General features: G+C 40.8%; 1 protein-coding gene across 1 annotated transcript in view; it reads left to right on the top strand.

Annotated features, from left to right (window-relative positions):
• Positions 1-5,589: 5,589 nt before the first annotated feature.
• LOC110536544 (voltage-gated inwardly rectifying potassium channel KCNH2) overlaps positions 5,590-12,091 on the top strand; it is a 328,417-nt gene continuing 321,915 nt past the window's right edge. Inside the window, exons 1-2 of the mRNA XM_090189282.1 lie at positions 5,590-5,782; positions 6,262-6,968. Of these exons, the coding sequence (XP_090045408.1) occupies positions 6,893-6,968 (76 nt within the window). The 5' untranslated portion in view covers positions 5,590-5,782; positions 6,262-6,892. The remainder of the gene's footprint in view (positions 5,783-6,261; positions 6,969-12,091) is intronic.

Consider the following 12,091-nt stretch of genomic DNA (forward strand, 5'->3'; position numbering starts at 1 on the left):
ATGGTTCAAAAATAAACATATCCAAGTGTTAGAATGGCCAAGTCAAAGTCCAGACCTGAATCCAATCGAGAATCTGTGGAAAGAACTGAAAACTGCTGTTCACAAATGCTCTCCATCCAACCTCACTGAGCTCGAGCTGTTTTGCAAGGAGGAATGGGGAAAATATGTCAGTCTCTCGATGTGCAAAACTGATAGAGACATACCCCAAGCGACTTACAGCTGTAATCGCAGCAAAAGGTGGCGCTACAAAGTATTAACTTAAGGGGGCTGAATAATTTTGCACGCCCAATTTTTCAGTTTTTGATTTGTTAAAAAAGTTTGAAATATCCAATAAATGTCGTTTCACTTCATGATTGTGTCCCACTTGTTGTTGATTCTTCACAAAAAAATACAGTTTTATATCTTTATGTTTGAAGCCTGAAATGTGGCAAAAGGTCGCAAAGTTCAAGGGGGCCGAATACTTTCGCAAGGCACTGTAACACCATATTGCCCTCAAATGACCCTGGGACTAAACACCTCCCTCTGCAACTGGATCCTGATCTTCCTGATGGGACACCCCCAGCTGTTAAGGGTAGGTAACTACACATCTGCCAAGCTGGTCCTCAACACGGATGCCCCTCAAGGGTGAGTCCTCAGTCCCCTCCTGTACTCCCTGTTCACTCGTGACTGCGTGGCCAAACACGACTCCAACACCATCATTAAGTTTGCTGACGACACAACAGTGGTAGGCCTGATCACCGACAATGATGAGACAGCCTATAGGGAGGAGGTCAGAGACCTGGCAGTGTGGTGCCACGATAACAGCTTCTCCCTCAATGTGAATAAGACAAAGGAGATGATCGTGGACTACAGGAAAAGGAGGGCCGAGCACACACCATTCTCATCAACTGGGCTGTAGTGGAGCAGGTTGAGAGCTTCAAGTTCCTTGGTGTCCGCATCACCAACTAACTATCATGGTCCAAACACACCAAGACAGTCATGAAGAGGACACGACAACGCCTTTTCCCCCTGAAGAAACTGAAAAGATTTGGAATGGGTCTTCAGATCCTCAAAGTTCTACAGCTGCACCATCGAGAGCATCCTGACTGGTTGCATCACTGCCTGGTATGGCAACTGCTTGGTCTCCAACCGCAAGGCACAACAGGGGGAAGTGCATATGACCCAGTACATCACTGGGGCCAAGATTCCTGCCATCCAGGACCTCTATACCAGGTGGTGTCAGAGGAATGCCCTAAAAATTGCCAAAGACTCCAGCCACCCTATTCATAGACGGTTCTCTCTTCTACCGCACGGCAAGTGGTACCGGAGCTCCAATTCTATGTCCAAAATGCTTCTTAAAACCTCTTTAGGGTATGTGGGATGCTAGCGTCCCACCTGGCCAACATCCAGTGAGATTGCAGAGCGCCAAATTCAAATACAGAAATACTCATTATAAAATTCAGAAAAGATACAACTATTTTACATAGGTTTAAAGATTAACTTCTTGTGAATCCAACCACGGTGTCAGATTTCAAAAATGCTTTACAGCGAAATCACACCTTACAATTATTTGAGAACATAGCCCAGTAGACAAATCATTACAAACAGTAACCAGCCAAGTCGAAGAGTTACACAAGTCAGAAATAGATAAATTGAATCACTTACCTTTGATGGTCTTCATATGGTTGCACTCAGAAGACAATTTATTCAATAAATGTTCCTTTTGTTCGATCAAGTCTCTCTTTATATCCAAAATCCTCCAGTTTGTTCACGCGTTTTTTTCAGTAATCCACAGGCTCAAACGCAGTCACAACAGGCAGACAAAAAAATCCAAATTGTATCCGTAAAGTTCATAGAAACATGTCAAATAATGTTTATATTCAAGCCTCAGGTTGTTTTTAGCCTAAATAATCGATAATATTTCAACAATAACGTTGTCAATATGAAAGGTAAACAAGAAAGGCTCTCGGTCGCGCGCATGACAAAGCTCTGTGACACGGCAGGGTCCACTTATTCAGACTGCTCTTACTCCCTCATTTTTCAGAATACAAGCCTGAAACAATTTCTAAATACTGTTGACATCTAGTGGAAGGCATAGGAACTGCAATTTGAGTCCTAAGCCAATGGATACTGTAATGGCATTGAATAGAAAACTACACACAAAAGAAATCCTACTTCCTGAATGGATTTTTCTCAGGTTTTTGCCTGCCAAATCAGTTCTGTTATACTCACAGACATTCTTTTAACCATTTTGGAAACTTTATAGTGTTTTCTATCCAAATCTACTAATTATATGCATATCCTATCTTCTGGGCCTGAGTAGAAGGCAGTTTAATTTGAGCATACTTTTCATCCAAAATTCCAAATGCTGCCCCCTACCCTAAAGAAGTTAACAATTTCTACCCCCAAGCCATAAGACTCCTGAACAGCTAATCAAATGGCTACCCAGACTATTTGCATTGCCTCAATTACCTCGACTAACCTTTGCCCCACACATTGTCTCTGTACCGGTACCCCCTGTATATGAACTCATTACTGTTATTTTATTGTTGCTCTTCAATTATTTGTTATTTTTCTATTTTCTATTTAAAACAAACAAACACTTATTCTGTTTATATAGTAAATACTTTTTTAATACTTATTTTTCTAAAAACTGCATTGTTAGTTAAGGGCTTGTAAGCATTTCCCTTGTATTCGGCGCATGTGACAAATGACATTTGATTTGATTTGAAATGCGTTAGCTCTATAGCTATCCAACATTAGCTTAGAAGTAGTAAGCTAGCTCTTTCACTTACCTGGTGAAGCCATAATGCTCTGTCTCTGCTGCTGCCGGCTGTTTTGTGATGCTTTATAACCACGTTGTTGGTAGGGATAGCATCCACTTTGAAAAGCAACGTTTTGGTGAAATGCTCCTTCCATTGTTGATAGCCATGGAAGTTCTCAAGGGTAAAATTTGCCCCACAGACAGGCGAGTAGACTCCCAATTCGCCAGCCTAACCCAAAAGATACTTAAAAAAAAAAATGCCCCCGAGCATATGAAGGGTAAGCATTACTTTTTATTTATTCAATGTATGACGCTGACTGCGGGGCGTTGTGGCATAGTTTCCGAAGTTAAAGCTGATTCGGAGAAAACCTCAAACCCAACTTTTAGAACAATATTGCACTATTATAAAAATGTATTTAAGAGTTTGTCATTTGGGATGCTTGTTGGAGTGCTCTACGCTACTAATACATGCATTGCTGGCATTGAGAAATAGCTGCTACATTTCCATTAATTCTCGCACAGCATCCAGCCGAGCGGATACAATTCTATATTCATGTTTTTTTTCACTTTTTTTCTCCTGCCTCCAATGATTTAATCACCCTAATATTGGCCATTCTAGAAGGGTAAAAACTACAACAATTTTTGAAAGGATTGTGTACACTGGCTTGCATAAGTATTCAACCCCTTGTAATTTGTCCTATTTTGTTGCCTTACAACCTGGAATTAAAATAGATTTGGGGGGGTTTCTATCATTTGATTTACACAACATGCCTACCACTTTGAAGATGCAAAATATTTTTATTGTGAAACAAACAATATTTAAGACAAAAAAACTGAACATTTGAGCGTGCGTAACTATTCACCCTCCCAAAGTCAATACTTTGTAGAGCCATCTTTTGCAGCAATTACAGCTGCAAGTCTCTTGCGGTATGTCTCTAAAAGCTTGGCACATCTAGCCACTGGGATTTTTGCCCATTCCTCAAGGCAAAACTGCTCCAGCTCCTTCAAGTTGGATGGGTTCCACTGGCGTACAGCAATCTTTAAGTCATACGACAGATTCTCAATTGGATTGAATCTGGGCTTTGACTTGACCATTCCAAGACATGTAAATGTTTCCCTTAAACCAATTGAGTGTTGCTTTAGCAGTATGCTTAGGGTCATTGGAAGGTGCTGGAAGGTGAACCTTCCCAGTCTCAAATCTCTGGAAGACTGAAACAGGTTTCCCTCAAGAATTTCCCTGTATTTAGCACAATCCATCATTCCTTCAATTCTGATCAGTTTCCCAGTTCCTGCCGATGAAAACCATCCCCACAGCATGATGCTGCCACCACCATGCTTCACTGTGTGGATAGGGTTCTCGGGGCGAGAGGTGTTGGGTTTGCACCAGACATAGCTTTTTCCTTGATGGCCAAAAAGCATCTGACCAGAGTACTTTCTTCCATATGTTTGGGGAGTCTCCCACATGCCTTTTGGCGAACACCAAACGTGTTTGCTTATTTTTTCTTTCATTTAAGCAATGGCTTTTTTTCTGTCCACTCTGTAAAGCCCAGCTTTGTGAAGTGTACGGCTTAAAGTGGTCCTATGGACAGATACTCCAATCTCCGCTGTGGAGCTTTGCAGCTCCTTCAGGGTTATCTTTGGTCTCTTTGTTGCCTCTCTGATTAATTCCCTCCTTGCCTGGTCTGTGAGTTTTGGGAGCGGCCCTCTCTTGGCAGGTTTGTTGTGGTGCCATATTCTTTCCATTTTTTTAAATAATGGATTTAATGGTGCTCCGTGGGATGTTCAAAGTTTCTGATGGTTTTTTATAACCCAACCCTCATCTGTACTTCTCCACATCTTTGTCCCTGACCTGTTTGGAGAGCTCCTTGGTCTTCATGGTGCCACTTGCTTGGTGGTGCCCTTTGCTTAGTGGTTGTTGCAGACTCTGGGGCCTTTCAGAACAGATGTATATACCCTGAGATCATATGACAGATAATGTGACACTTAGATTGCACACAGGTGGACTTTATTTAACTAATTATGTGACTTGTGAAGGTAATTGGTTGCACCAGATCTTATTTAGGGGCTTCATAGCAAAGGGGGTGAATACATGTGCATAAACACCTTTTCCGGTTATTTTTTTAAATTTCACAACACCAATTTGGTCTATTCTGTGTATGTCCATTGCATTAAATTCAAATAAAAAAATCAATTTAAATTTCAGGTTGTAATGCAACAAAATAGGAAAAAACGGCAAGGGGGATGAATACTTTTGCAAGGCAGACGGTAGAATCTTAAAGGAGTATCTACACACTTAACATATTATTTTTAAATTATGGATCAAGCTATCATACAGTGCCTTCTGAAACTCCTTTACACTGTACAGTGTTGTGCTTCTAATATATCACTTATCACTCTTTCAATCTTTCTGTACACAATCTATATTTAAAGAGTATGTTCCATGTTGCTAAATGGGATGTCCATACCAGTATATTTGTCTCTGTGAAGACTGGGGTGTAAAATATAAACCCGTATAAAACAGTGTGTGTGTGAGAGAGAGAGACTGGGAGATCTCACTGGGGGACGCTTCCAGGAGACAGCCGCGTGTCTGTATGCTCCTGACTAAATAAGGGAATTGGAAGGAACGAACAGGCAGCTCTCCGCCCACGGAGCTCTATGGATCCCCCTCTCCATTTTCACATTTACAGCTTTCAAAATAAAATACAGTAAATAATCAGGATAACAGTTTTATTGTGTGTGTATTGTATTTTAATAAAGATGATATTGTATACCGGTAGGAAGAGTTAAGCATCATGCTGTAAAATAACATCAAAGTGAACCAGACAGTGCCAACAACATGCGTACTTGCACACGGAGCGCGCTCTTTGTCTATCGCACAGTGAAGACAGGGGAACCCCCTCCAGTGCTCGTGCAGGCAGTGACGTGTGTACTAGTCTGAAGCCCCCTCATACATGAGACAACTGAGGATGAAGCCCAGTCCTTCCGTGAAATAAACAAAGCGCATCGGAAGTCCCCAAAAAGCGCATAATTGACCAAGCGGTGAGTCAACGCCTCGCGCACTTCACACGCAAACTGAAACCGACCACAACCAGCCCTTGTTTTCGATTGGTATTTTGAATTAGCCTCATTGCATATAGGCTTACAATAGATTGCGGCTGTTGTGTGTGCCAGTCTGGTTGAATTGTGACTGTGATGTCATGTGGATGTGGGTTAGTTTACACACCTGAATGTAAATGTAGTGGCACTTGTGTGGATACCAAACCGTTTGGCCACAGAGGCTCATGTTTGGTTTATTTCAAATCAGATGCTGCTGTCCTTCTTTAGTTACAACGCTTTAGAATAGTCGCATCTCTTTCTCTTTGTTAATTAGCCATTCTCGATGTATTGGATAGATGGGCTATTCAATAAATGTAATCGAATATTTATATTACTAAGCATCAAATTATACAAATTATGATGATATTTTATGGCTGACGTTGTGCTTTATACACGTTCATTGTCATCCAATGTCTCAACAGTTCTGTTTGACGATGAGGAAAGTGTGAAAGAGGCGCAGTCGCCAGTCGCCACCACCGGTGAGCGCACAGAGTACTGACCACACGCGGGACACTTCTCCTCCAGAGCGACTACGTCCCAACGACCTAGGACGGACTTTATCCAACGATTTATTCAACTATTTACTTGGCTGCTGATTCCTCTCTGTTTCGTCCATCGGGCGTACGGAAACAGGGAAGAATAGGTGGGCCAGGAGAAAAGGGGAAAAAGACGCAACTATGGCAAAAGCAAGGCTGACTGACTCCCCCGGAGTGTGTAATGAGAAATTACAAGAAGTAGACTCTCGTCTTGCCATCCACCAGAAAGGATATCATATTTGACAGCTCAAGGGACGTAAACAAAACATGCGCTCCTCTTAGTGGAAACTAGAAACTGTTTCCGGATTAAGTGGTGGCACATTTTCTATATTCTCTGAGAGGACTGTCCACTTGGTCCGTCTCATGAAGTCTTGCTCATGCTTCGGTCGAGGAGTACAGTATTTATTATTCTATGACGTAGGGCACAGTGATTGTCGTCCGTTTTGTCGGGACTCGTAGACTTCTAGGTCCGCATTGGCGACAGAAAGTCCAAAAACTTCAGGGGGATAGAGCAAAGATGCCGGTTCGACGGGGTCACGTGGCACCACAGAATACTTTCCTCGATACTATCATCAGGAAATTTGATAGTCAATGTAAGTTGTTTGATTATTGCATGATGATTTATTATTGCGTCCAATAATCATGTTCATCATGTGTCTAATATTGTGTCCAATGCATAAACCAATTGGATGATAACTTCATTACCATATCACATATTTTTTTCCTGCATGTTTTCCGGTTTATTTTTCTTTGCATGGTAAGTAAAATGTGGCATGCTCTTTTTTTTCTTCAAATATTCTTCAAGTATACTGCAAACAATATTTAATAATTAATTATCTTGAGAATAGAGATAGTAGGCCTACACTCAGGGGTGTCATGAACCCCTTGTTTAAGAGGGGGCAAGACGTGATTGTGGAGGGGGTGGGGGTTGGATGTTGGAAGAATTTAGACATTTTTAAACACGTGAAACTGATTTTTCCTGCAATCTAAAGTCATATTCATTACGCATAATTCTATGTAAAAAATTCTATATGTCATTTTTCCTGCATAAAGCCATTTTAGTTAATGATGCACATTGATTCTTTAATTCTTTAAAAACTTTACCAGTTTAGTAAAACTACCACACTGGTATATAGTATCATAACCCAATACTTAATCTATTTATTATCATTTTGGGTTTAGAAAAGAACAATGCATGGCTCTGTCTATTTTACAGTGAAATAATGTCTATGAATTCATAGACAGTGAATTTGCTTCCTAACCATAATGTTTTGTAAACATCTTGGAACCATCTGACAGATAATTTTCTCCAGGCGAAATTGGATTGCAATTCGAGCCAAGTACAATCTCGACATAAACCCATGGACAGTGAATCTGTTTCAATTAAAAAATATATATAATTAAACTGAAAAAAAATCAACCCTTTTAAAAAAAACCCCACAATATTTCTAAATAGGATCGGGTCAGAATAATGATATCGTAAATCTTCAACATTCCCCTAACACACCAAGCATTCGTAAGTTCTAAAATTCACGGACATTGCCCAAATGTTATTATAAGATTAGCCTTCCATCTCCGTCCATATGATCTGTTAGTGACTTTGCCACGTAAAAGGTAAACAAACAAACAGGCAAATAGCCTAGGCTACAAGCAGATTCAGCGATGAAAGTGAAAGATGCCATTAATTTTTTACAAAATGATAAAGGAACAACGATAATCAGTCTATTGTTATAACGTGATGTTCCTGAAGAGACTTCCCACGTCGCACATATAGGCCAAATTAGTCAACATTTTTCATAGAATAAGCATGGACAAGAATAATGTCCAAAATAATGGAAAAATTGGAAAGTCTTGACTGTTTTGCTGCTCCTGATATTTTAATAAAACATTGGTTATAGGCTAGTGATTAGGCTACTGATTAGGCTACTGATTACGCTGCTGATTAGGCTACTGATTAGGCTACTGTGTGCTTCCTCTGGCAAAATTGATGCTATAACCAATTACGTTACCGCGAAGACCAGCTTTTGTTGAGTCTAAAATATAAATAAGTAGTGACGATTTCAAATTGGCACACATTTTTAACTTCCACCTCAGCGCAAGGGGAGCTGGAAAATAACTGAGCGCTAGCTTTTACCAGTCGAAATTGTCAGAGTGTACGTTTGACACTAGCGCCGCCTTAATGCCAGCAGAAAATAGAGCTGATATGTTACAAACATATACTGTATTTATATTTTGGCTTAAAGGGTTTCGTATATATTCAACTCTAACTTTGTGTATACAGACCCAGCACTGCCAAGAAGACCCCTAGCTTAGACCTAGAACTTAGACATTCACACTGTGGACGACATATAGTGAGTTCCAAAAGTATTGGGACTGTGACACATCTTTTGTTGTTTTGGCTCAGCGCTCCAGAACTTTGGATTTTAAATGATATAATGACTATGAGGTTAAAAAGCAGACTGTCAAGCTTTCATTTCAGGGTATTTTCATTCATATCGGGTGAAGAGTTTAGAAATTACAGCACATAGTCCTCCCCATTTTAGAGAAAGAAAAGTATTAAGACAAATTAACTTATGTGTGTATTAAAGTAGTTAAAATTGTATTATGTGGTCCCATATTCCTATATCAAGCAATGATTCCAACAAGCTTGTGACTCTACAAACTGGTTGGATGTATTTGCTGTTTGTTTTGGTTGTGTTTCAGTTATATTGTGTCATTTTGGATGAACTTTTATTGTAAATAAGAATATAATGTTTCTAAATACTTCTACATCGATGTGGATGCTACCATGATTACGGATACTTCTGAATAATGGTGAGTGAGAAAGTTACAGACGCACAAATATCATTACCCGCCCCCGAAAACTGCGAACCTGCTCTCTGCTGAGGAGTATTTTTCTCCGCTTCATACAGGAGTGATAAAAGGTGAAAACAATTTTCTATGTGAATACTTTTTTATTGTGATTTATCAGGGAGTCCTATACTAAACATTTGACTACTCTATTACACATATATAAGTGAATTTGTCCCAATACTTTTTGGTCCCTTGAAATGGAGGGACTTTGTACAAAAAGTGCTGTAATTTCTAAACGGTTCACCCGATGCAGATGAAAATACCCTCAAATGATCATTTTAAATTCCAAACTGCTGCAGTACAGAGCCAAAACAACAACAACAAATAAGTCACTGTCCCAATACTTTTGTAGTTCGCTGTAGCCTACATGACTATAATACCAATGCACTCTCAAATGCTGCTGAGATTATACAAGTACTTGGTCTCAGGCTAATATGTAAATGTGTTCTGTCCAATGATCTGCTCTAATTGTGCTTACGAAGCAAACCCAGACTTATTGTTTTCCTACTTCCAAAATTAAAGTTAAGTCAACAATGGAGCCATGAGCTTTCTGCCACTTGCTGTCTGTATTTCAGTGTTGCAAAGTGTTGACAAGCTTCACTCAACCTCAGTGGTCTGCGCAACTATATTTGATGCAAATCGGGTTACATTTTGTCAATTTCTAAATGATCGCAGAGATGTGACAAGCACGGCTGATGGAGAGGTGGTCAACATTGGTGTCACGAACAGTCATTACAGCACTTCCTTAGGTCGGCAGGTAACCTAGTGGTCAGAGCGTTGGGCCAGTGACCGAAAAGTTGTCATTATGCTCCTGAAAAAAGGAGGTTAACCCACTGTTCCTAGGCTGTCATTATAAATAAGAATTTGTTCTTTAACTGACTTGCCTAGTTAAATAAATCAAAACAATTTTGGGCTGAGAGAGAGAGAAAGAGAGAGCGATCTGAATACGTGAATATGTGCACTTAAGCACCTCTGGCCTCAGCGAGAGATACCTAATGGAGGTGTCCACTCACGTGCCACCTAGCTAGCCTTATGCTACGCACCACCTAGCTAGCATTATGCCACGTACCACCTAGCTAGCATTATGCTACGTACCACCTAGCTAGCATTATGCTACGTACCACCTAGCTAGCCTTGTGCTACGTACCACCTAGTTAGCATTATGCCACGTACCACCTAGCTAGCATTATGCTACGTACCACCTAGCTAACCTTATGCCACGTACCACCTAGCTAGCCTTATGCCACGTACCACCTAGCTAGCCTTGTGCCACGTACCACCTAGCTAACCTTGTGCCACGTACCACCTAGCTAGCATTATGCCACGTACCACCTAGCTAGCCTTATGCCACGTACCACCTAGCTAACCTTAGGCCACGTACCACCTAGCTAACCTTAGGCCACGTACCACCTAGCTAACCTTGTGCCACGTACCACCTAGCTAGCATTATGCCACGTACCACCTAGCTAGCCTTATGCCACGTACCACCTAGCTAACCTTATGCCATGTACCACCTAGCTAACCTTATGCCACGTACCACCTAGCTAACCTTATGCCACGTACCACCTAGCTAGCATTATGCCACGTACCACCTAGCTAGCATTATGCCACGTACCACCTAGCTAGCCTTAGGCCACGTACCACCTAGCTAGCCTTAGGCCACGTACCACCTAGCTAGCCTTAGGCCACGTACCACCTAGCTAGCCTTATGCTACGTACCACCTAGCTAGCCTTATGCCACGTACCACCTAGCTAACCTTATGCTATGTACCACCTAGCTAGCCTTATGACTGTTTTCTTGGTGCTTCTTTATCGTGTCCTCCTCCTACACTGCACTGTGAAGGAGGCAATGAAGACTTTTCCAAGCTGAAAATTATAAAATTATATCGGGTGCAGAGAATTGACCCATCAGCAGGAATTTATCACTGGACACACTATACAGTAGATAGAGTATGTGTTTTGTACTACAGGATCTTAAGATATATATATATATATATATATATATATATAAGATATAAGAATATCATAATATTGTCAGACTGCATGCACCCAGAGCCCAGTTTGCACACCCGTCTGCTGTCTGCTAAAGGGGAATAATTGACATTTTCTCCCCAGTGATAAGTGTTCAATGCCAATAGTTGCTAGGCACGGATAACTCCCTAGATTAAAATAAATAAATAATGAGTCTTTGGCATCCCAGGGAGCTGCAACATGTTTCTGAATCTGACCCATTATCTTGGTCAATGTGGACTATTGGTATTGGTCCTACCATATTCGCCAATGGTAGTACTCCTCTCCCGTGTATCTCAGAGCTCAGCTGATAGACCATGGCGCCAGGGTTGTGGGTTCAATTCCCATGGGGGACCAGTGCTGAAAAAAAAAGTATGAAAATGTATGTTTATGCACTGTTATGAATTGGTACGTTCAGTCACATGGCGAAGCAGGAGGCTTTAATTTCATTTTGTTTAATTATGGATTTACTGCTTATTGCTGTCATTTTTATGCTTGTATTCTTGTAAAATTATATTGTTTTAACCTGAGGGATAAACATTGAGCCAGGTGGAATTGAAAATGATAAAATGGAGAGGGTGGATCAAGTACTCCTAGCTATTACATTGCTGTTTAATCATTTGCGGATGGATGCTTGGCTTTTCTCTCTGCCTCTCTGTGGGTAGCCTGGCTGTCGCCAATACTAAAGGCACAGCACTCAGAGTACAGTGCCAAGGCTTTGATGTACTGTACTGTACTGTATTCTTAAAGGGATAGTTCACGCCGGTTTGTCAGATGTTTACAGACCTTTAAAAGTGGTTTAATTTCAAGATGAGATCATATCATATAAAGGTAAATAAATAATATCCCTCAT

The sequence above is a fragment of the Oncorhynchus mykiss genome, chromosome 11, assembly GCF_057628025.1.
Source record: "Oncorhynchus mykiss isolate SJ-2025 chromosome 11, ASM5762802v1, whole genome shotgun sequence".
NCBI classification, from domain to species: domain Eukaryota; kingdom Metazoa; phylum Chordata; class Actinopteri; order Salmoniformes; family Salmonidae; genus Oncorhynchus; species Oncorhynchus mykiss.